At 38.2% G+C, this 25,186-nt stretch overlaps 1 protein-coding gene across 1 annotated transcript in view; it reads left to right on the top strand.

Moving 5' to 3' along the window:
* The window catches only part of npr2 (natriuretic peptide receptor 2), a 72,949-nt gene that overhangs the window by 44,865 nt on the left and 2,898 nt on the right, over window positions 1-25,186 (top strand). The window contains 12 exon segments of the mRNA XM_067437918.1: window positions 998-1,075; window positions 3,150-3,254; window positions 3,598-3,669; window positions 4,614-4,773; window positions 4,881-5,036; window positions 5,120-5,288; window positions 9,856-10,002; window positions 10,589-10,712; window positions 16,257-16,325; window positions 16,659-16,833; window positions 18,286-18,384; window positions 21,593-21,684. Coding sequence (XP_067294019.1) covers window positions 998-1,075; window positions 3,150-3,254; window positions 3,598-3,669; window positions 4,614-4,773; window positions 4,881-5,036; window positions 5,120-5,288; window positions 9,856-10,002; window positions 10,589-10,712; window positions 16,257-16,325; window positions 16,659-16,833; window positions 18,286-18,384; window positions 21,593-21,684 — 1,446 coding nt within the window.

Raw genomic sequence — 25,186 nt, 5'->3', positions numbered from 1 at the left:
AGCTCTAGAAGCAGCTCCATTTTTCAGGTTAAGTACGTTTTTGATTAATTAATTTCCATTGTAAAAATCATTAGTTATTAGACTTAGAGGACGCTTTTAGAAAACGTTTTCAAATGATTATTTTTTATTTTTTAATACATTCTTGCCATTCATTTACATGATAACAGCGTTTTAGTGGCCTGTGAATGCTAATGTTTGAAATTGTCTTGTCATGTAGAAAATTAAAGACTGCAAACTTATATGGCATGGTAATATGGCAACATATTTTGGTTGTCTGCTTGTTTGGAGTGTGTCTGTGATGACTTAAACCCAAATATATTTAGGTCTAGGTAGGCAGCCCATATATAAAGCAAAGTGAAATATATTTGGGTCACCAACCAAGAACTCTTAGAGGACTTTTCTGAAAGCTTACATTACGAGACAATGTGTTCTATGTAATTTGAATAAACAAAAGAAGTCACCGTCACCTCTTTGTCCCACAGTGTAAGCTGAAAAAGACACTAAGGGATCAAATGTCCACTGAGCCAGCTGAATATTTCTGTCACCGTGACCATGGACAAGGACAAGGCACATGATCAAATTCAATATTTTGAATGTCTATTTTTATTTTCAGTCTGCACAAAACGTTCATTTTACTTTGTTCATATCACCGTTTCACATATTTTTTTATGGCTCAGAGTTTCTTTCATATCTCAGGAAGCTTACAGTATAGAGTTTTCAGTTTCTTGACCCGGATGTTTCTACAAAAATGCAGAAATAAATCAATAATGTTATTAATTAAATGGCTTTAATAAAACTTAAAACTTCCAGCAATTTTGACTCAAATCTGAGCAGGCATATCTGAGCAATACATTTTTTTGGCATGTTAATTTATCCAGCTATATGACTCGAAGAAGATGGAAATAGAATCAATTTTCCACCATGACAGCTCCGGTCTGTCTTTCAGTGGAAGTTCAATAGATCAGATTTTTTAAATATTTGCTTCTTTTCACAACAGGGAAACCTGGTGGCTATCAAGCATGTGAACAAGAAGAGGATCGAGCTCACCAGACAAGTGCTGTTTGAACTAAAGCATGTAAGAGAATGCATTTAATCACAAGAAAGAGACTTTGCCATGTATTTTTGTTTCATTTGTGTTTTCATCCATCTGTGTCTATATCTGGGAAGAGAAGACAAGGTATGCATGTTATGTGTGTGTTTAGACCATTGTTTATGACCCCACTGAACAGCCTTGCTGCCCAAGGTGGTTAAAACACCCCCCTGCCCTTTTCTACACATATAAACACACATACACATGCATTCTTTAGAGGGGGGCTGGGAAGCCAATATGAGGCTGTAGACACTGAGGTCAGGGGGCAGGCGGTTTGGCTGGAATTTTACAATGTGTTTTGTTTTGAAATACTGATTCAGACCTAGAACATTGTTATGAAATGTTGAAAAATGTATCCCCTTTATCACTGCTACACTAATACACATTAGATGTCTTTGGCCATCACTTCACATTTTCACTTCAAGTGTTTTAAGATGCCATATGTCAAGTAAAAAATTTTGCAACTTTTAAAACATCTTTAAGACCTCTGCATTATTTTTCTGAATGCGAGAACAAGCTTCATGTAAACAACCCTCCAAAACATATATCTAATCAGAGTAGGATTAAAAATGTATTTATATTAATAGAAGTATTAAAAATATGTAATTTTCCAATTTAAAGCTGTTTTTTGATGAACCACTAAAGCCCACTACAAATCATGAATCTGTTCATGTTTGAAATTTGCTTAAAGGATTAGTTCACTCAAAAATTACAAATTTGTCATTAATTACTCACCCTCATGTCATTACAAACCCACGCCTTGGAGATTAATATTTTGTAAATAAAGTGGTAAATTATTATTATTATTATTATTTTTTTTTTTTTGCACAAACAAAGCTTGCGTCACTTCATAAAATTGAGGTTAAAACACTAAAGTCACATGGATTACTTTAATGATATATTTACTACCTTTCTGGAGTTTGAAAATGGTAGTTGCATAGTCTGTCAGTAGAGGGACAGAAAGAGTTCAGATTTCATTAAAATATCTTCTTTTGTGTTCTGAAGATGAACACAAATCTTACAGGTTTGGAACGAAATGAGGGTGAGTAATTATTTACAGTTTTGTTATTTTTGGGTGAACTAAACCTGTCACACTGGAAATAGAGGTTCAATGGAAAGTCGAGTGCATTGCATTGTGGGATACAGTACTTTGTAGTCAGTACTCTGTAATAGTGCTCTGTTATATATTGTACTATTTTAGCAAATGTCATAGGTCATCTGTATTTTGTGCATTACATATATTCACACGCTATGCACAATGTACGTAAAGCAGAGACAGTAAGATTGATAATATAGTAGTGTTATTCCAGTCATTTCCCAAATCTGTTCTGTCTGTCTATCATCCGAGACCACCATGATTCAGTCTGAGCCTGAAAAACATGAAGTGAGTCCAAGCAGTCTTATTTGAAGCCTAAGTTTGTTTTGATGGCCTTATCCTGAGAGAAAGCTGATAAGATTAGCTGACTTGTGGCCTATGGTAATCTGCTCAGCTTTGATAGGAAACATGAGGGGCTGCATGGCTTTTTTACACACGGTGGAAGACAGCAGTCTGAAACATCAGCCCTGCAGACAGGGCTAGCCCCTAGGGGTCTGATTAGCTGTCAAGCCAGAGTCAAATGAAAGACCAAACAGATGGGGGGGGCCAGTGAAATCTTGCCTTCTTTGTTCCCATTGACATTTGCCCTCAAAGTTATGTAGGTCAGAGCTTATGCTAAGTAAAGTGTAGATGGCCTTATAAAGATTTTGCCACTCACTGTAGCTAAATGACTTATGGTAAATTATTTGCCAAGCTGTCATAGATATGTTCTGAGGAAAGTCCCTAGTTTGGTACTTTGTTATTTATTTATTTATTTATTTATTTATTTATTTATTTATTTATTCATTCATTCATTCATTCATTCATTCATTCATTCATTCATTCATTCATTCATTCATTTATTTTTAAATTTAATTATCCATGGTCATTGAGATTTTCAGAATAAGTAGCAAGTGTCATCCTAAATGTCAGAATCATAAAGGGTCTAAGAACTTAAATTCAAAACTTTGTTGTTATATATAGATGAGAGATGTGCAGTTCAACCATTTGACGAGGTTTATTGGCGCTTGTATCGATCCACCAAACATCTGCATTGTGACAGAGTATTGTCCCAGGGGCAGTCTACAGGTAAACATGTTATTAACCAATAACATTATTGTTAACCATTTATTCATATTATTATGTGTTCACAAGCGGTAGTAATGTTTTTAGTTTGTTTTGTTTTTTGATAAGGTGGCATTTGTATTGCTAATGTTATATTATATTTTATTGCCAGTTTCAGGGCAGTGGTTGTCAACTATACAGTAGTAACGGAGTTTCTACAATTCCTTCAGTTCCATATTAATGACCTTGTTTGTTTATGTTAATGATCATATTTGTGTATTGTTTGAATTAAAGTCTTCTAATTTGTATGTACAAAAAACTAATTCTGCATTCAGTGTTGAATTACATTTTTTTCTTTCTTTTACAGGACATCCTTGAAAATGAGAGCATCAACCTGGACTGGATGTTCCGATACTCACTGATCAATGACATTGTGAAGGTTTGTGAGAAATCGGAAAATAAATACAGAACATATGACCCCTATTTGATCACATATTTGTACAATTTAGTTTATTTGTTCAAATGATGATGTCTCTTTAGTTCTGGTATTAAAAACCTCATAATTTAGAACACTTTAATACATGCCATGTTGTTTTGGCTTTCGAAAACCCAGTAAATACAGTGCGCCTATTAAAATGTCAAAATTATTGTTGAATAACCCACAGGAAACGGAATCATAAAACAGTGTTGGTTTGATTATTTGCTTTTTTGAGAGGAGCCTCATTAGTAAAAGAAAATGGACTGGCATCAAAGATAGCTTGACATTGTTTCTGGAAAACACGTATGAAAATAATGTATCTCTAAATTATATATAAATATAAATCTTTTGTTCAATGTCAAAGGTACTTGAAAGCCCAGCTGAAAAATTGGCCTACAACTACAACAAAGTAAACTTTGCACAGTAAATGCACAAAAAATATTTTGGTTAAAAGAATTGGTTTGCACATTTAATGGTTAAAAATTGGTTAAAAAAACCTTTTTGTTTTTAAAATAAAACTTGTCAGTCAGAAAGAATTGTGTGTCTCAAGGCTGCCTGAGTTTAAGATTGACTGACATAATCACCTTGACTTGATCCTGAGTATTAAACACAGTTTATGTTTAATGGAAAAGACAATAACCTTTAGTAATTATGAAGGTAATTAAGAAATATGTTATTTGGCTTCTATCAGCCCAGTGATTTTTTTTAATGCTTTGTGTACAAGGACGATTTACATGTAACATGTAACGTAACATTCATTAAATTACATCTATGAATTGCTTGCTTTCTAATGAAAACATTATACGCTTCATAATGTTTTTCAGTGGTTCATGTGTATTCTGCTCTATTTGCCCCATAAAATGTGGGCAAAGACATAATGTTCTGTTTAATGCTTGTGCTGCCAGGGAATGAATTATCTGCACAACAGTTACATTGGCTCCCATGGCAATCTGAAATCATCTAATTGTGTGGTGGATAGCCGCTTCGTTTTGAAAATCACAGATTATGGTCTGGCAAGCTTCCGTTCGTCTTGTGAAAATGAAGACTCACATGCACTGTACGCAAGTACGAATCTGTTAAAATTTTCTGTTTTGACGCATAAAACATCAATTGACTGTAGTCCAGTGCTGATAAAAGATTTTGTGACTGCTTACCGAACTGATTTTTTTCAGAGAAGCTATGGACGGCTCCTGAGTTGCTAATATATGATAGGCATCCACCCCAAGGAACCCAGAAAGGAGATGTGTACAGTTTTGGGATCATATTACAGGAGATAGCACTAAGGAACGGTCCATTTTATGTTGAAGGCATGGATCTCAGTCCCAAAGGTAGCATCTACAAAGATAAAGTACATTAAAACTAATTTGTTGTACACCACTGACAAGTATTTTTGTCTTGTGTTTTGTTACAGAGATAATTCAAAAGGTGCAGAATGGTCAGAAGCCGCATTTCAGGCCTACCACAGATAACAGCCTGCATTGTGAGGAACTGACCATCTTAATGGAAGGCTGTTGGGCTGAAGACCCTGTAGAAAGGCCTGATTTTAGCCACGTCAAGATTTTCATTGCAAAATTTAACAAGTAAGCACTGCACCCTTCTACACAGCACTTACATTGGTTATATTTGCATATACTGCCGTACAAACGTTTTTGATCTGTAAGATTTTAATGTTTTTAGAAGAAGACTCTTATGCTCACCAAGTCTGCATTTATTAAAAAAAAATAATGACACCCCCCACGTAATATTGTGAAATTTTATTAAAATGTAAAATAACTGTTTTCTATTAATATATATTTTTAAATGCAAATTAATTATTTAAGGCAAAGCTGAATTTTCAGCATCACTATTCCAGTCTTCAGTGTCACATGATCCTTACAAAATCATTCTAATATGATGATTCAATGATCAAGAAACATTTATGATTATCATCAATATATATATATATATATTTTTAGGATTCTTTGATGAAGGGAAAGTTCAAAAGAACAGTATTTATCTGAAATAGAGAGCTTTAGTAACATTGTTCTATCGCTTACAAGTTTTGGGTCAGTAATTATTAAATTGATCAAAAGTGACAGACATTTATAATGTTACAAATGATTCTATTTCAGATAAATACTGTACTTTTGAACTTTCTACTCATCAAAGTTTTAACATTGATAATAATCATAAATGTTTCTTGACCATTGAATTATTATATTAGAATGATTTCTGAGGGATCATGTGACACTGAAGACTTGGAGTAATGATACTGAACATTCAGCTTTGCATCACAGAAATAAATAACATTTCAAAATATATTCAAATTGAAAACCATTATTTTACATTTTAGTAATAATTCACAGTATTTTGTATTTTTAATAAAATAAAAGCAAACTTGGTGAGCATAAGACACTTCTTTTAAAAATAAAAAAAAATCTTACAGATCAAATTTTTTTGAACAGCAGTGTATATGCCTTAATAAACATGGACAAATTAGACTACTTAAAATTGTTTCATATAAGGCAATATGTACTTATACATATAATCATAAAAATAGACTCAATTATATGATTACAATATATTAAGTGTATTTCTGTTCTGAGGTTCTCTTTGGGAGTGATGAGGATGGATAGGATCAGGAATGAGTACATCAGAGGGACAGCACATGTGAGATGTTTTGGAGACAAAGTTAGAGAGGCCAGGTTGAGATGGTTTGGACATGTTCAGAGGAGGGAGAGTGAAAACATCGGTAAAAGGATGCAGAGGTTAGAGCTGCCAGGCAGGAGGTCAAGAGGAAGACCAAAGAGGAGGTTTATGGATGTAGTGAAGGAGGACATGAAGGTAGTCGCTCTGAGAGAAGAGGATACAGAGGATAGGAATAGATGGAGGCAGATGATTTGCTGTGGCGACCCCTGAAGGGAACAGCCAAAAGAAAAAGAAGAAGTGTATTTCTGTCCACATTGTAATATATTTCTATATTCTTTATTATAAGGTGTGATGTGAACAGTCAAGCTGTTCAAGTTGCCTGACACATTTTTACGCCCCAGTAGTTGATGGGAAGTAATTGCTTCTGGTCATCAGCCGTTTTTTTTTTTTTTTAATCTTAGGAACCTGCGCATCACTTCTTTCAAAATAAATCCTCACCTTCAATACAAAAGACAATAACAATAACACAAATGCTGCTCACTCATTTTCTGAAAATATTCATTGTTGCATTGTTTTGACAAGTTGAACAATTCTCATTCACACAATTAAATACAGGAATTACATGGAAATGCATTTAGTATCATCAAAAAAAAAGAAAAAAAAGAAAGAAACACTTTTGTATAACAAACCACACAGATTATGTTTTATTGTATGAAGCAGAAGCAGCATTGTGTCTTTGAACATAATGCAGCATCTGACCTAGAGCTGACAGCTCATTGATAAACAGCCTATATTGATTTGAGTGAAAGCTTTCTTGTTAATTCCCCAAAGGTGCACTTAAGTCACAGTTGACAGAGAGTGACAAACTTCCACTAAAATGTCTGATATGTTTCAGGAAAAAAGGGACCTTACAGCCTAGTCTATATATGCTTAATGTGTCACAAGAGATGCAGATAACTTGATTTTGACTCTCATGTAACAAATCTGCTTCAAAGATAAAATTAAATTCATTGCTAATTGCAACATTGAAATAAAAATGTCTATCTATCTATCTATCTATCTATCTATCTATCTATCTATCTATCTATCTATCTATCTATCTATCTATCTATCTATCTATCTATCTATCTATCTATCTATCTATCTATCTATCTATCTATCTATCTATTCATCCATCCATCCATCCATCCATCCATCCATCCATCCATCCATCCATCCATCCATCCATCCATCCATATATATATATATATATATATATATATATATATATATATATATATATATATATATATATATATATATATATATATATATATATATATATATATCACACTTTACATTCCGAAGAATCTTAAAGTGCAACAATGGAAAAAGGAAAAAATAACAAAAAATGAATAAAAAGTAACAATATAACAATATAGAATAATACAAAAAATCAAGACATAAAAGTTTTTCTGAACAGAAAACACAGCTGATGGTGGATCTCTCTGTAAGCTCCACAGTACACTGAGGTCCACTCCATGTTTTACATTTCTCCCAGGGCTAGAGGCTCTATTGCTACATATTCCCAATTCGGCAGTGTCCTGATGACGTCGCCAAGGCACAACACACGCAGATGAAGACCAGATGATGGGATTGCTGCAGCACCATGCAGGAGGCAAACAAAGTTTTGCGGCCCCTTCTGTAGACCAATTCCAAGCAGTTCTACGACCGCAATGCAAGACGGAACAGCGACGCAGCCAAGAAGCGGAACATCTCAGCATCATGCCGGACGCTGATAATGCTAGCCAAAAGCTGCCAGTCAACGGGCAACCTCAGCCACCGTGCAGTTCAAGCCCGAGGGAGACCACCAGTAAGCAGCCGACACCCAGAAGAGAGAGCAGCCACAGCATTAATTAAATTATCTAATCAACCAATCACATGGCAGTTGCTTCAATGCATTTAGGGGTGTGGTCCTGGTCAAGACAATTTCCTGAACTCCAAACTGAATGTCAGAATGGGAAAGAAAGGGGATTTAAGCAATTTTGAGCGTGGCATTGTTGTTGGTGCCAGACGGGCCAGTCTGAGTATTTAACAATCTGCTCAGTTACTGGGATTTTCACACACAACCATTTTTAGGGTTTACAAAGAATGGTGTGAAAAGGAAAAAACATCCAGTATGCAGCAGTCCTGTGGGCGAAAACGCCTTGTTGATGCTAGAGTTCAAAGGGGAATGAGCCGAGTGATTGAAGCTGATAGAAGAGCAACTTTGACTGAAATAACCACTCGTTACAACTGAGGTATGCAGCAAAGCATTTGTGAAACCACTACACGCACAACCTTGAGGCGGATGGACTACAACAGCAGAAGACCCCACCGGGTGCCACTCATCTCCACTACAAATAGGAAAAAGAGGCTACAATTTGCACGAGCTCACCAAAATTTCACAGTTGAAGACTTGAAAAATGTTGCCTGGTCTGATGAGTCTCAATTTCTGTTGAGACATGCAGATGGCGTACACAGTCAGAATTTGGCGTAAACAGAATGAGAACATGGATCCATCATGCCTTGTTACCACTCTGCATGCTGCTGGTTGTGGTGTAATGGTGTGGGAATGTTTTCTTGACACACTTTAGGCCTCTTAGTGCCAATTGGGCATTGTTTAAATGCCACGGCCTACCTGAGCATTGTTTCTGACCATGTCCATCCCTCTATGACCACCATGTACCCATCCTCTGATGGCTACTTCCAACAGGATAATGCACCATGTCACAAAGCTTGAATCATTTCAAATTGGTTTCTTGAACATGACAATGAGTTCACTGTACTAAAATGGCCCCCACAGTCACCAGATCTCAACCCAACAGAGCATCTTTGGGATGCGGCTGAACAGGAGCTTTGTGCCATGGAAGTGCATCCCACAAATCTCCATCAACTGCAAGATGCTATCCTATCAATATGGGCCAACATTTCTAAAGAATGCTTTCATCACCTTGTTGTATCAATGCCACGTAGAATTAAGACAGTTCTGAAAGCGATAGGGGGTCAAACACAGTATTAGTATGGTGTTCCTAATAATCTTTTAGGTGAGTGTATATATAAAATGCTTTTTTGTATGCTGCATGTAGGAGTGAGTTCTGACCCCTAAATAGAACAATATGATTCAGCAAACCACTTACCAGCAGTACATGATTCAACCAGAACTGACCACACTTTATTATAACTGCGTTTTACCGCCTCATAACATGCAACTATGCCATGCCATGCTCCTTCTGATATGCATTGCATCAAAGTATTCCTGTTTCCTGTTTTCAACAATATTCTCAGGCTTGTTTCATAACCAATATCTGCAATCCAGCTCGTTGAATAATTCATGGGTTACTAGCCAACGATCTCACATAATTGTAATCTTCAACTGTAATCTGTCTGCTGTAATTATAATCCTCTATATCTGCTATAATTACACATCAGATGTGGAACCAGGTGTCTAATGGTTTTTGTTTTGTTTTGTTTTGTTTTTGTTGGGGTTTTTTTCGGCAGAGAAGGCAGCACCAGTATTCTCAATAACCTGCTGTCCAGAATGGAACAGTATGCCAATAACCTGGAGAAATTGGTAGAGGAGCGAACACAGGCCTACCTCGAAGAGAAACGGAAAGCCGAAAATCTTCTTTACCAAATCCTTCCACAGTAAGAAATGTGTCTTGTAATACTTCCTATGGAATTTCTAAACTTTTAATTGGATATTGATGAAGAACAGCTTTTAGTTCAAGACTTCTCGTATCGCTACATAAATTTCATATGACGTAAATTCTACCATATTGTTTTGTGTTATCCAATTTTTTTTAGATACATATGCAAGGGGTGAGAACTTTTAAGATCGGCTTAAGATGAAACAGACAAGCTGACTAATTAGAGACCATTAAACTCTCTGAAAGAATAGTTTGGAATTAACTAAGATCTGTCATTCTTTAATTAAATGAATTATCAATAATTGATCTCAAAAGTGACTTTGGGTCTTATTAACAGCCAGCCTGAGAGTCTCAGCTGGACAAAGCTCCCATATTTCAACATGCTGTAAATAATTTCCGATTAGTTTGTACCTTTGTTTTGTTTTGTTTCTAGATAAGGATTTATTAAATGCAATTATTTTCTGCTTTCAACTGTGAATTGTAAGAACTGATTGTTTGCTACTTCCTGTCTGCCATTGTAGTTGGACTTGAGTATGGAAAATAATTTCATGGTTCACTTGATAGTAATCTAATTCTCCCCACAGTTCAGTGGCAGAGCAGCTCAAGCGAGGGGAGACCGTACAAGCAGAAGCCTTTGACAGCGTCACCATCTATTTCAGCGATATAGTGGGCTTCACATCAATGTCTGCTGAGAGTACACCATTACAGGTCTATTCTATTAAATATAATATGATTAAATAAATAGTGGGGTCAAAAAATCTGAGACGAAGGTCAAAGTCATTTTTAGGAAAAACTAAGGAAACAAATTGGAAACAATAACAAAAAGATACAAAATGAAATAAACAGTGCTTTTCAGGAAGGTTTGACAGTAGTTTTCAGGTAAAGAAATTTAATAAAGTAATCAAACGTAAAATAACACTGCTTGTCACGGTGTGTGGCTGTAAATTAAGTGCATGACAAAGGAGATACCTTGGACAATCTTTTATTGTACTAATAGTCACAATAGACAGAAGAATAGCAAGGAAACCCACAATCACATACATCTAAAATAATTCTAGACAAGGGACTGACTGAAACAGAGGGCTTAAATGCATGGGCAAATGAGATAATTGGCAAGACTCCCTCGTACTCAAATCAATGTGTAACCATAGAGACAAACAAAAGGAAGGAGAACTGAACTAATTAACACTAGAAAACTGACACTGAACATGAAAACTGACACATACAATGAAACAAGACTGGAAGGACAAGAAAACTTAATTAAAAAACAAACTAAAGACAAAGAGAAAGAATTCCACTCAGCGTGCAAGTAATGAGCCCCAATTTGCGTCTTCTTGCACTTAAATATTTATATTGTTTAAGTCTTTAAGTCCTATAAGTTGTGAGGTGGGGCCTCCATGGTTTGGACTTGTTTGTTCAGCACATCCCACAGATACTCGTTGGATTGAGATCTTGGAAATTTGGGGCCAAGTCAACACCTCAAACTCATTGTTGTCCTCCTCAAACCATCCCTGAATCATTCTTGCTTCGTGGCAGAGTACATTATCCTGCTGAAAGAGGCCACAGCCACTGGTAATAGCGTTTCCATGAAAGGGTGTAAATGGTCTGCAACAATGCTTAGGTAGGTTGTATGTTTCAAAGTAACATCCACATGGATGGCAGGACCCACGTTTTCCCAGCAGAATGTTTCCCAAAGCATCACACTGCCTCCGCTGGTTTGCCTTCTTACTAATAGTGCATCCTGGTGCCATGTGTTCCCCAGGTAAGCAACGCATGCACCTGGCCATCCACGTGATGTAAATGTGATTAATCAGAGCAGGCCACCTTCTTCAATTGCTCCGTGGTCAAGTTCTGATGCTCACATGCCCACTGTTGGCATTGGACAGGGGGCATTGGACAGGGGTCAGCATGGGCACCCTGAATGGTCTGCGGCTATGTAGCCCCATTCGCAACAAACTTCAAAGCACTGTGTATTCTGACACCTTTCTATCAGAACCAGCATTAACTTCTTGATCAATTTGATCAGACCACACAGGCAAGCACCCACGACCCTTTTGCCGGTTCACCACTGTTCCCACTCAAACCCGCTCAAATCCTTATGCTTGCCCATTTTTCCTTCTCTATCAACTTGTGCTAAGACAAAAATTTTGCTTGCTGCCTAATATAACCCACCCACTAACAGGTGCTGTGATGAAGAGATAATCAGTGTTATTCACTGCACCAGTCACAATGTTATGTGTGCAGGCGCGGATTAACGCACAGGCTTGCCTAGGCTTGTAGCCTAGGGGCCCCACGTGTAGAGGGGGCACCGGATTGGCCAGACTTATTTTATTAATTTTTTTACTATGTATTCAGCGCGAACAAAAAAAAAGTCCCTCATTGGCCCATAAGAAACATAAAAAAGGATTGGATATATGTGACTTGGGTCTGTGCATCTGTCCAATCAGCTGCTGGTTTTCATTTATATCACTATTGCTAAGAAAGTACGATAGTGGAGCTCAAAAATGGAATCACTACACGCATTCTACTGGATAATATTGAATGCCATTTTTAAATGCCATTAATAACTGAGCACACAACTGATGCTTGCCTGCGCACAGTAAATCACTTGAGATAATCATAGATACACGTGAGGAAATGGCAGCCCGCGAGCTCCTTTTAAACATGGTAGTATTAGGCGTCTCGATGTGTGTGTATGCTAGTTGAGTGGTTAAATTGGACCAGGGCTCTCAGGCACTGCTCGTTTGTGTCCTGATGTGCCTGCAGTCAGTTGCAGACTGCGGACATCCCAAGTCTCCCGGAAGTTCCAGGAGTCCCCCGCATATTGATAGCAAAATTAGTTAAAATCTCCCGGAATCTAGACTGAGCGACCAGGCACGCATGCGAGACAAGATACTTAAATCGTATAAAGTGTGCATGGCAGAGAGGGAGGGGGAGCGAGAGACCTTGCGCATTATCGCCATGCCTCATGAAGCATATGCATCCTGATTGACTGATGTCGGTTTTTCACATATCATGTAAGACTCAATTTCTTAATTTCTTTGCACAAAACTCTCCAGAAAGTACCATTTAATGATTTATTTTACAATTTTTTTTTTACGGGGGAGCATACCCCTGGATCCTGCTAGGGAGAGCTTAGGGAGAGCCTGGTTGGTGTGTGTGTGTATATATATATATATATATATATATATATATATATATATATGAGTGGCACAAAGTGACCTCAGATACTTCTGACTCCATAACAGGAGGTGGCGGGCGAGTTGTGACATGCAACGGGAGCGTAGACCACCCTGTTTGTTGATGTACGCTACGGCCGCAGTTCTGTCCGTACAGACAAGAACGTGCTTGCCCTGGAGTGGCGTCTTGAAGCGGCTCAGGGCAAGACGAACTGCTAACAACTCTAGGCAGTTGATGTGCCATTGCAATTGAGGCCCCGTCCACAGACCCGAAACTGCAAGCCCGTTGTACCTGGAACCCCAGCCGTGGATGAGGCATTCGTGGAGACAATCGCATGCCTGGACACCTGTTCTAAGGGCACCCCCGCCCGTAGAAACCCAGGGTCTGACCACGGGCTGAAGGTTTGGCGGCACCTCGGTGTGACTAAGACACGGAGGGAACCGCTGTGCCACGCCCACCTCGGGACTCGGTCGTGTAGCCAGCGTTGAAGTGGTCTCATATGGAGCAACACGAGCGGCGTAACCGCAGCTACGGATGCCATATGCCCCAGGAGCCTTTGAAATTGTTTCAGTGGGACCGCTGTCCTGCGTTTGAACGAATTCAAGCAGTTCAACACTGACTGGACGGGCTCCTCAGTGAGGCGCGCTGTCAGGGCGACCGAATCCAGCTCCATACCGAGAAAAGAGATCCTCTGTGTCGGGCAGAGTTTGCTCTTCTCCCAGTTGACCCGAAGCCCCAACTGGCTGAGGTGCTTGAGCACCATGTCCCTGTGTTCGCACAACTGCTCTCGCGACTGCGGGAACCGCAGATCCAAGATTGGCCATAACCCGCCGCTCTTCTTGGGTACAATGAAGTACGGGCTGTAAAAGCTGGTCTTTATATTGGCTGGAGGGACCGGCTTGATCGTGTCCTTCGCCAGTAGGACTGCGATCTCCGCCTGAAGCACCGGGGTGCCCTCCTTCGACACAGAGGTGAAGCGAACACCCCTGAACTTGGGGGGACGCCGGGCGAACTGACTCGCATAGCCGAGTCTGATGGCCAAGGGAGTGCCTGTCGGGCTGGGGAGCGCTAGCCAGGCCCCCAGCGACTGCACCAGCAGGACCAACGGCACCACAGACGTACCCGCAGCGGGGCAGTGTAGCGGCATGCAGGGACCCGACCCGGACGGTGCGGAGGCGGCCCGTGGTGGGGTCTGCGTGCACGTGGCAACATTTACCTGCTTCCGCTGAGAGGGCGCGGTACAGTGGGAAGGCCGCTTGTGGGCGTCCCGCGCACCCCCTGCTGGCGATTGGAGAGGCACCTGAGCGTGAAAAGGCATGGAAGCGTTGAACACCGCCAAGTGCGCTCTCTTGGCAACCAGAGATTTTGGAAACTGCTCTTTTTGTGAAGTTTTGGGTAGCACTAGCCGCAGGGCCAGTGGTGGGACAGATGTAAATGTCACAGGGGAGCCCCCCGGCCCTCCACCGGGGGGAGGAAGTGGTGCAGCTGCCACTTCCTGTCGAGCAGGATCCTCCATCTCTGGGTGGCCCGTCTCAGGGTCTCTTAAGACAACGCTTGCCACCTGGCTTGACAGTGGCCTCAGCGGGCTGGACATCCTTCCCGCGGCCGGCTCCACGCCTACGCCCGGGTGGAGGCTGCTGCTGGGCCCTGCGCCCTCGGCGAAGAGCAGACAGAGGTGCTGCCACCGGCGGCGGGGTGGAGGCAGCAGCGGACTGCCGGGGCAGGATGTGCCGGATGGCCTCCGTCTGCTTCAAAATAGCAAAAATACAGATATATATATATATATATATATATATATATATATATATATATATATATATATATATATATATATATATATATATATATATATATATATATATATATATATAAATCTGTATTTTTGATCAAATAAATGCAGGCTTGATGAGCAGAAGAAACCTCTCTCAAAAACATTACAAATAGTAATGTGTCCAAACTTTTGGCCTGATATATATATAATGCAATGAAGCTGGCCTCCATGTTTATCGTCATTTCTTTTCTATGTATGCAAATACATCACTCTGTAAGGCCTCTTTCTGGTTTCTGGGCGTACATCCAAAGAGATGGGACGGGGGGTATTGGGGTGAGGGGGCAGAAAGTATTTTAATTTGAGGGAACCATACGGAGTTCAAGCAGAAACACATCACAGCAGTCATTTCTTGCTCAGCTTCTATGAGACATAGTAGAGCTGCAGACACAATAGAGAGAATGTGTATTACACATTCTGTTTGAACCAAGTTTTGGGGACACAGGTGCAGAACTATTTCTGTCAGGTTCTCATCTCATCTAAACAAGTGCAGGAAATAAATAATAAAATAACAATAATAATTGGAATTGGAGGTTGAGTCTTGTCTGAATAGTCAAATGAATTCTAGAAAGAATGAACTGAACAGAGCAACGGAGTATTTGGCTGATTTCAAAGGACCTCTATTATTATGCAAACACTTTAAAGTACTTTTGATTTTATTTTAATATTTTATAATATATATATTGTGGGTTATTGGTGTTAACATAAAAACATTAAATTGTTGTAATTGTATATACAGAACTTGATTTTACCAAGTAAAACATGCTCTTGGATCAACATCCAAGTTTTTTTTTTTTTTTTGTTTGTTTGTTTTGATTCTGGAACAACATTCCAATCAGCCAATTAGATTTGAGGGATAGGTTTACAGTTAATGTCAAGTTCAGGCTTACAACAAGGGTTAGCGGCTTCACCATTTCCCTCTGATTTTAGTGATAAGTTATGTTTAGGGGTAGGTTTAGAATAGGGTTAGAAGTATGTTTTTGGAAAGGATTGTTGTTCCAGGATCAAAAAAAGATGTTGTTCCAGGAACATGTCTTGCTTGTCAAAATTCAGGCAACCATACATATATAATAATAATAATATATATTTCAATTTCTTTGTAATTTAAAGCAATAAAGGTCAAAAAGCACTACCACTATAACACAAAACCTTTTGTGCATGGCTTATTGCTTTATGATACAAAAGTATTCATTATTATTTACAACTCAATGCTGCTCTTAACATTGTCTTGTAAATCTCTTCAGGTGGTGACATTGTTGAATGATCTCTACACATGCTTCGATGCCATCATTGATAATTTTGATGTATATAAGGTGAGCATCTTTTAATTCACAGTGCAATTATATATTTTTCATAAATAACTGTAACCACAGGTACTATACATTATATTTATTATCTATTCATGGTTATACCTTTCGAAAGCATAAACACATGATAAAATGTGGAATGTGCATTTGATCATATTAATGCATAAGGATTAATATCTTTATAATGCACTATATACAGTATATAGTGCACTCTTTCTATACAGTGTTTATGTAAAGTATTTTTTTAATGTTTTGTTTCATCTTATATCTGCTTTTTAAGGTGTAAAAATATGCAAAAACTTTTTGCAGACGGCTTTGTGCATATTCTTGTAATTTTAGGTGGAGACTATAGGTGATGCATACATGGTGGTGTCGGGTCTGCCAGTGCGGAATGGGAAGCTACATGCACGTGAGATAGCTGGCATGTCATTGGCTTTACTGGAACAGGTTAAAACTTTCAAAATCAGACACAGACCCAATGATCAGCTACGACTGCGGATAGGAATTCACACAGGTATCTATTTCACAGATTTCATTCATTTTAGGTTTAATGTCATTGATGTGTTTATTTAGTTTTGTACTTATTTAGTATTAAGAAAACCATGGCAATTTAAGGACATATAATTATTGTGTAAAACTAATGCATATGAATATTAGTACCATAACTCAAAGGTTGCTGACAACTTTGTCTATACAAAGTGTGTGGGTTCAAGTTAACCATATACGTTACAAAGATGGCAATATCCAAAATGCAGAATGTTTTCTGTGATGGCTAGGTTTAGGGGACAGCACATACAGTTTGTACAATATAAAAATCATTTTGTCTATGGAATGTCCCCATAAAACATAAAAACCCAACGTGCGTGTGCACTTGTTTAACCTACATTATGAGGACGCAAACTCCTTGCGGTGTGTATTCAGGTGTCAGTCCACGCCCCCAACATTATAAGGACATGCTAAATGCCAAATAAACATTGTAAAGGATTTTGGATTTTTTTTTTATTAAAAATGTGAAAATGCAGGACATTTTCTGTGATGGGTAGGTTTAGTGTAGGAGGATAGAATATACAATTTGTAAAGTATAAAAACCATTAAGGCTATGGAATGTCCCCTTAAAGGTCCCGTTCTTCGCGTGTTTTTGAAACTTTGATTATGTTTACAGTGTGCTATATAACATGAGTTCATGTTTCGCATGTAAAAAAACACAGTATTTTTCACACAATTTACTTATCTGTACAGCGCTGTTTTCTCTCTCCTAAAAACGGCCTGATGATTTCCTTGTTCTATGAAGTCCCTCCTTCAGAAACACGTAACGAGTTCTGATTGGGCCAGCGCTTCCCGTGTTATGATTGGACAGCAGCTTAGCGCACTTTGCCCGGAAAGTTCCCGCCTCTTACCATAACGGGGAGATGCAAGCGCTAAATGCGCGCTCTTCTCCACATGAGAGAGCAACAAGACCACGCCCCCTATTTTGCGTGTACTTGTGGGCGGAGGCCGGAGGCCGGAGGCCGGAGGGTTAGTCAACAAACGGTTCTTTTGACGTCATTCAAGCAAGGAAGTGCAGGGGTGTAGTCCAAACTGGCCGTTCGCTGTAGGCTTTGAAAGGGAACTTCTGTTAAATAAAATATCTCGCTTGGCATTGAACTTTGAGCTTTATAATTTTACAGGTATTATTTATGCTCCAACAGCAACATTTTACACTAACTAAAGTTTGAAAGATGGAATCGCGAAGAACAGGACCTTTAAACAACTGAGATGTACAGAATTGATGTACATGTGATCTGATTGCAGTCTGTTGCCTTTGTTTAATTTTATGGTTTCAAGCATTAGGACTGTGTATAAGTAGTTACTGGATTCCTATAGTGAATTATAATCTCCCTCTTGACTGCATGTGTGTGTATGTGTGTGTGTGTGTGTGTGTGTGTGTGTGTGTGTGTGTGCGTGTGTGCGTTTATGTGTTGAGCAGGGCCTGTCTGTGCTGGTGTAGTGGGTCTTAAGATGCCCCGATACTGTTTATTTGGAGATACTGTTAATACAGCGTCACGCATGGAGTCTACAGGGGAAGGTTGGTGACAAAAAGACATTTTGATCTTTGTTCAAAATGCAGTTTTTTTTTACAACACTATGACAATGCAACATGAGACTAAAGACACTTTCCCAGCTTCGGGTCAAAAAGTTTTAAGCTTGACGCCAGTATAAGTTAATAATGAAATTAAAACAAATATCTTTATACCTCCATACCTCTATATCATAATCACTTTTTACATCTCATACCATCTGCAAACTCATTTTGGCATGGAATGGAACGGTCAAGCAACAAGTGCGGATTGGCCCGACGGTGGAAAAATTTGTAATTAAAAATGGTAATATTGTTATAAATACACACTTTTTTTTTCTATTTTAATATAGTTTAATAACCTAACCATAATCTCAAAACATTTCTTGTGTAGCAGTGTATTTTAGTCAATACTTAAAGGTAAAGAAAAAAATCCATTATTTTTGAGTTGTATATTGTTGTACTTATTAGTGACACATTAGCTGCGTTTCCATTACAGATTTGCGAAAAACTTTTGCAATATTTCTTAAATGTCGATAAAAAACTGCGAAATGACAGCGTTTCCATAGCTGCAGTTATGCGACTAAAACATATTAGGCCTACTTTCCTCTCGCGATAGGTCATTCCAAAATGATAGCACTTGGTAGGTTTGTATATCCCATCCACCACACTAGCCATTATTTTTATTGGAAGGAGACGTTTGTGTTATCCAAGCATTAATGGCAAAGCCTATTATACTTAAGGGGCACGGATATAAGTTGTGTGTTTGTGTGTGCGTGTCAGATCTGCTTCAAGGTCTTCATGATAATGTAGCATTTCTGTGTTTTCTGTGTTTCATTTCTGTAATCCTATTGTCTTTTATGAGTTTAATAAAGAACTCCGTCTCGTCTTCTCTCCAAACAAACCGAACCGTCATCTGTAAAGAATGATCGACTTTTACGCGCGGCAGGTTGACGCATATAGAGTAGAGCGAAATGTTTGAATTTGCATGTTAACTCAAAAGTTTTTTTTTTTTTTACCACTTTCGTTATTTTGGCTAGATCTTTCGTTTGATGGGCATATGAACTGAATTTAGAAATGCTTTGGAAAAGAAAAAAAGGCATTTAATAAACGAAATAATTTTTTTGAAATGAAGACAGCGTTTGGAGTGAGTGCATGCAAAATAATTAGTTCCCTGAGTTCACAAATAAAAATAGACAGTTTATAGTTTATAATTATGCCTTGAACTCATCTGTATAGCTAAAAATGACAGAGTATTGTGAATTGTTTAATCTCTCTTAAAGGAAGAAGGAAAAAATGAGAACGTCGGCGCTTTAATCGGCCGTGGGTTAAAGAAAACATAGCCTAACTACGAAACTAAATAGGCTACGTTTGGGCCTAAACATTAGCCTGTAATATTATTATTTTAATTTATATGTTGATTATGAATTGTGAGCAGCATGAGTAAGAATCGCAATATGTTTGAGACCTGGGGAGTCACATGATTTTGATCACTTCGAGTTTTATTTTCTAGAAAGTCTTTCTTAAAAAAAATATTTAGTTTTGTATAAATTGTATTTTTATTTTGATCAATGTTTCATAAATTAATTGCCTGTTTAAATAAGAAGCAAACTAAGATCGTCTGGAATGGATTAACGTGCGTAACTGGCCCGTTTCCTCGGCCTTTGAGTAAGAAAATACAAGCTGGCTCTTCCTGTTTTAATACATTTCTTGAATATATGTCTTAATTACAGTATATATATAGCCTGCAGTCCTTATTAGGAGAAAATATATGTCCTTTTAACTACATGATCTTGTTATTACGACACAATTGAGTGGAAAATATAATATATAGGCCCTATGTTGCAGCAATGCGTCACCGCAACAGGTGACCTGTAAATGTGAAAAAAACGATTCCATTGCAGTTTTGCGAAAATGTCCTTTTTCAAATTGCCTGAAAAACCACCTCATGAGAGCGTAAAAACTTTTTTGCGATAAATGGGAGTTTTTGCGAAATTGCCGCATTTCCATTGGGCGTATTTTCAAATCGCAATTTCAATTTGCGCAATTTGAAGGGTAATGGAAACGCGGCTATTGTTAGCTTAGAAACATGCTAACAACAAACTCTGTTGGAATCACCCAAAATAATTTAAATTCTCACGTTTTCCATTTGCATGCTGCATCATTGATGAATGTTGCTGCCTATTATAGAATGTTATAAATCAGTCTCTTCTGTGATGGTTATAGGATGTCTTAGAAGGTAGCTGCCTTTGCAGACAGTAGATAGCTCACTAGCATTTGGAACAGAGCTGCTCAGTAGTGTTGTATAAAACTTTAATATGCGTTTCACCCATTTACAAGTAACAGCTGTTGTTCATGAGACTTACCACATGTATCGACTCGCAGTCCACTTCCTGAAGTGGGCTTCATTAATAATTAATAATTAGTGACAAGGACACACAACGTGTATCCGGTTTGATTTATAACATGTAATAATACGTTTACAGCTGTTGGAGCTTAATGCACACACTTAAAGGCCAAACCTTCTGGAGCCAGTTACAGGTTTCTCTTATAGACAGGACAGATTGCCCATTACTTGGGCTCCATTTGTGTAGAGTGTCTGTCGTCATTCTGTAGTGTGATAAATCATCTTTTATCGAGCACGGTGTCATTTGTCACTCACAGCTGCACACTTACACTGATTGGTTGTGACTCTTAAAGGGATAGTTTACTCAGAAATAAAAATTCTGCCTTTGTTTGCTCCTACGACTCGTATGACTTTCTTTCTAATGGAATATGGAAATATGTTCTGTAAAATCAAAACATACAGTGACATGGGGCTGTAAAGAAAAACAATATATCATACTGTACAAGTAATCCTTCATTTTATAAAATAAGATTTTCCTTAAAATGTAAAATGCTTTATTAATAAAATGTATTATTAAATTAGTATTAGTATTATTATTATTAATCCATTCAGTCCTCTGAAAGTATGTGCAAATATGATATTTTAACTATATATGTATTTTTTACATATATAGTTAAAAATATGTATTTTTTATTACCTTTTTGGAGCTCGACAGTACCTAGTCACTGTATGCTGCATGGAAAAGTGCAGATTTTACATTCTTCAAAATATTTGATAGTGTGTTACACAGAAAATAAACAAGTTTTGTAAGTGATAATCATTTTCATCTTTCGATTAACTCTTGATTTATGATTATAATTTCCTCCCCAGCTCTGAGGATACATTTGTCCTCAGCCACCAAAGAGGTTCTGGACGAGTTTGGCTACTTTGAACTCCAGCTGCGAGGAGATGTGGAGATGAAGGTATGGAGCTCCAGTTGTGCTAATTTTCTAAAGTTGTTCACACACACACACACACACACACACACACACACACACACACACACACACACACACACACACACACACACACACACACACACACACACACACACACACACACACACACACACACACACACACACACACACACACACACACACACATATATAATGAGATAAATAGTTTTTATATACACTGCCTGGCCAAAAAAAAAAAAAAAACAGTCGCTGTTTGGATTTAAATGGGCAAATGCTTAAGAGTCAGTGATTTGATCAACTGGCAACATTTCTAATTGATGGAGTGTGTTAGCTTTTCATTTCTTAAACAACCATGTAGGAAGACACATCATGGCCATATTCCAGGATAACTATGTCAAGATTTATACGGCTCAAATTGGGAAAGAATGGTTGGGAGGGAGCATGAAGAATAATTTTCACACATGAATTGGTACCTCTTAGTCCTAAATTAATTTAAAGTCCTTGGGATGTGTTGGCGGAGACTTGACAGTGCTTGACTCTTGCATTGTCAATACATGATCTTGACCAAACATTAATGCACGTCTTGATGAAAATAAATGCTATGATGTTGGCCGGGCAGCATACTTTTTTTTTCTGCTCAGGTGAGCTATTTTGTGTGAGTAATTTTAAGGAATGTGTGCAGATTTTCTAAATTGATCCCATTTTCTTATAGATTTCAACATAACACTAAATTAAAAATGTCTATTCACAGCAAGTGCACATAGTGTGCCTTGTTGGCATGTGCTATTTGCACTAGCTTCAACTAACAATGCCTGGCTGTGTTTATTTGGCAACATATAAAATACAGCTCTCAATTCACCATCTTCAGTGGCGCAATCAGTAAAGCATATGGCTAATGGATCATTGTTTTGACGCAAATCTACCCTTTGCAGAGCTCGCTCTTCTCTCTTTTCTCATCACAAATCACATCGGAAAGGCATTTACTTTCAATAAAAATTTAGAAAATTTTCTAATAAAGTGCCTAACGAAATGTTTAATAATAAAAGCATTTATTGGGTAGGGTTAGGGGTAGGTGTAGGGATGGCTTTTATTGTCCCATCAAAGACAGCATCCATTTAATAATTTAAATGAATATAATAATTTACACTCTGTTATTATTATATCCTGTTAATGTACAACAACACTGAGGTGCAAATAGTATGTATCTGTCAAAATAAAGTATAAAACGTAATTACTACTTATATTGCAAATAATTGCTACTTTTATATAAATATCACTATTTTCACTTAAGCATCTACAGCTATTTGTGCTTAGTTTAAAGGTCCACTGAAGTCAAAATTGAAGTTTTTTTAGCTTTTAGTATAAGTATGTTAGCCTTAAAGTTATGAATAAGCTGGTGTGTTCAACAACAATGACAAAATTTGCCTTTTAGGAGATATAAGCATTTACAACTTACAGTCTCTACAGTCTCTCACTTCCGTTAAGATTCTGTTAAGAAATTACAGGTTTTGATGACATCATCGCAGATTTCACCTTCTCGTCAAATCTTCTGTCCAATCAAAATGCTCTCTAGAATCTAAAGCCCATCCCCTATACTGCTAGCCTGACAAGCCAGACCCACATCAAGATGTTTGGTCTGGAAACTCACTATTGACAGGGCCCAATCCGAAGGGCGGTATAAACGGTTGTCTTTCAAAATCCCTCTGCACGGCGTGCACGCAATTGGATAGCGCTAGACTCTTCCAGAGTCGCGGTCAAAGCTGATTCGAAAGACCACCGTTCGCCAGCTTCTATGTTTACTAGTAGCACGCAAGCTCAACTCGGCCGTCATTATGTTAAGCCCCGCCCACCGACTCTATACACAATGTGATTGGCCCGACCAGAGTTTGGCTTTTACAGCTCAGAAGTGTATTGAGAGTTGCTAGACGACACTCGAGGCAGATTAGATTTGCTGCCGATAGGGTGCGTCTAGATTTCTAGGCTAGTCACATGATGAGTTTTAATGTTTTCTTTTTCGTTTATTGTGTAATGTATCTATTTGTGCATGTATACGATCTGAAAAGTTACAAAGTGATTTATTCTGACTGATCCAGACTTGCCTAAAATGCCTTGATCAAAGTTCAGATAATACTTCCTCAAGCATCCACGCCATGGTGTGAAATATTAGCCCGCCCAAAGGCATACGCAAAGAAAGAAGGCGAGGTTTCGGTGAATCGAAATGTTGTAGGTTCAAAAATTGTCGTAGAGAGGCTATGTTTGGATGCGAAAGCAAATCAGAGGTCAATCAGAGGTTACGATTTATTTATTAAGCTGTTTCTGAGCTGTACAACCTCAAGAGTTTGCTTGTGCACAGTGCATTTTACAGAGGACATTTTCCTAAATTTTGGCCAATCACAACACGCTGGGTCAGCTGGCCAATCAGAGCACTCTGATTTTTTCAGAAGGAGGGCCTTTGTAGAAATCAGTGTTTTTAAGACACACTGGCAATAGAGGAGCAACAATAATGTACAGTATTTGAAAAATAATGTGTTTTGAACATTAAGGCATGTTAACCTATTCTATTACACCCAATACTCCAAATAATGAACTTTTAAAATATCATCATATGACCCCTTTAAATTCTGCAGGATGTTACTTCATCCAGATTTTTTTTTCAAATCTTAGTAGACTTTTGATCGGTTCTGTTTGAATCCTTGAGGATTAGTTCCAAAATATGCTTCCAATAGGAATAATTTTAATAGGCAATATGTTCAACATCATAATGATAAATAATCTGTTTCCATTACTTGCAGATTTTCAAATGACAAAATATCTGCTACATTCAATGCTACTTAAGTCCTGTGAAATCTGAACTTTTAGCAATGCTCTCTGTGTTGGCTTTTCATGCCGATCTGAGTCTTATAACGGTTGGATCACAAGAGAGGACCAGCTTCCACCTACTGTGCAGCATTCTTTATTTCAGTGCTTAGTCTATGGCCGCATTTACACTACAGATCTACACTACAGATCACTTTTTTAATTGCATACTACAAGCATTGACTGACAAGGGATAATACAATCTGTCCGCTTACATGGCAGACGCAGATGCATGTATCCGAGTCGTATCAGATTTATTTCCACATATGAGTATGCACGCGATTGGATAGCACTACAACCAACCAGAGCAACGTGAAGCGGAGCTTATTGATAGATTAAACATTCACTGTATCCGGTCAGCAAAACTCTGAACACATCTTCCCTTTTTAAGAACGACTTCAGTGCTGTTCTTTGTTCTTTTCTCAGAGAAAAGCTTAACTCCGTCTTCCAGAGTCACGGTCAAAGCTGATTAGAATGCCGTTCTCCAGCTTCTGTGTTTACTAGTAGCATGCAAGCGCAACTCGGCCATCATTATGTTAAGCCCCACCCACCGACTCTATACACAATGGCCCTCATTTATCAAAAGTGCGTACACCAAATTTCCAGCGTACACCTTGCGTACACCCAACTTTGACTTTGAGATTTATCGA

The sequence above is a fragment of the Pseudorasbora parva genome, chromosome 3 (assembly GCF_024679245.1).
Source record: "Pseudorasbora parva isolate DD20220531a chromosome 3, ASM2467924v1, whole genome shotgun sequence".
NCBI lineage: Eukaryota > Metazoa > Chordata > Actinopteri > Cypriniformes > Gobionidae > Pseudorasbora > Pseudorasbora parva.
The sequence above is the reverse complement of the archived record's forward strand: the minus strand, read 5'-3'. Positions and strand labels throughout refer to the sequence as shown.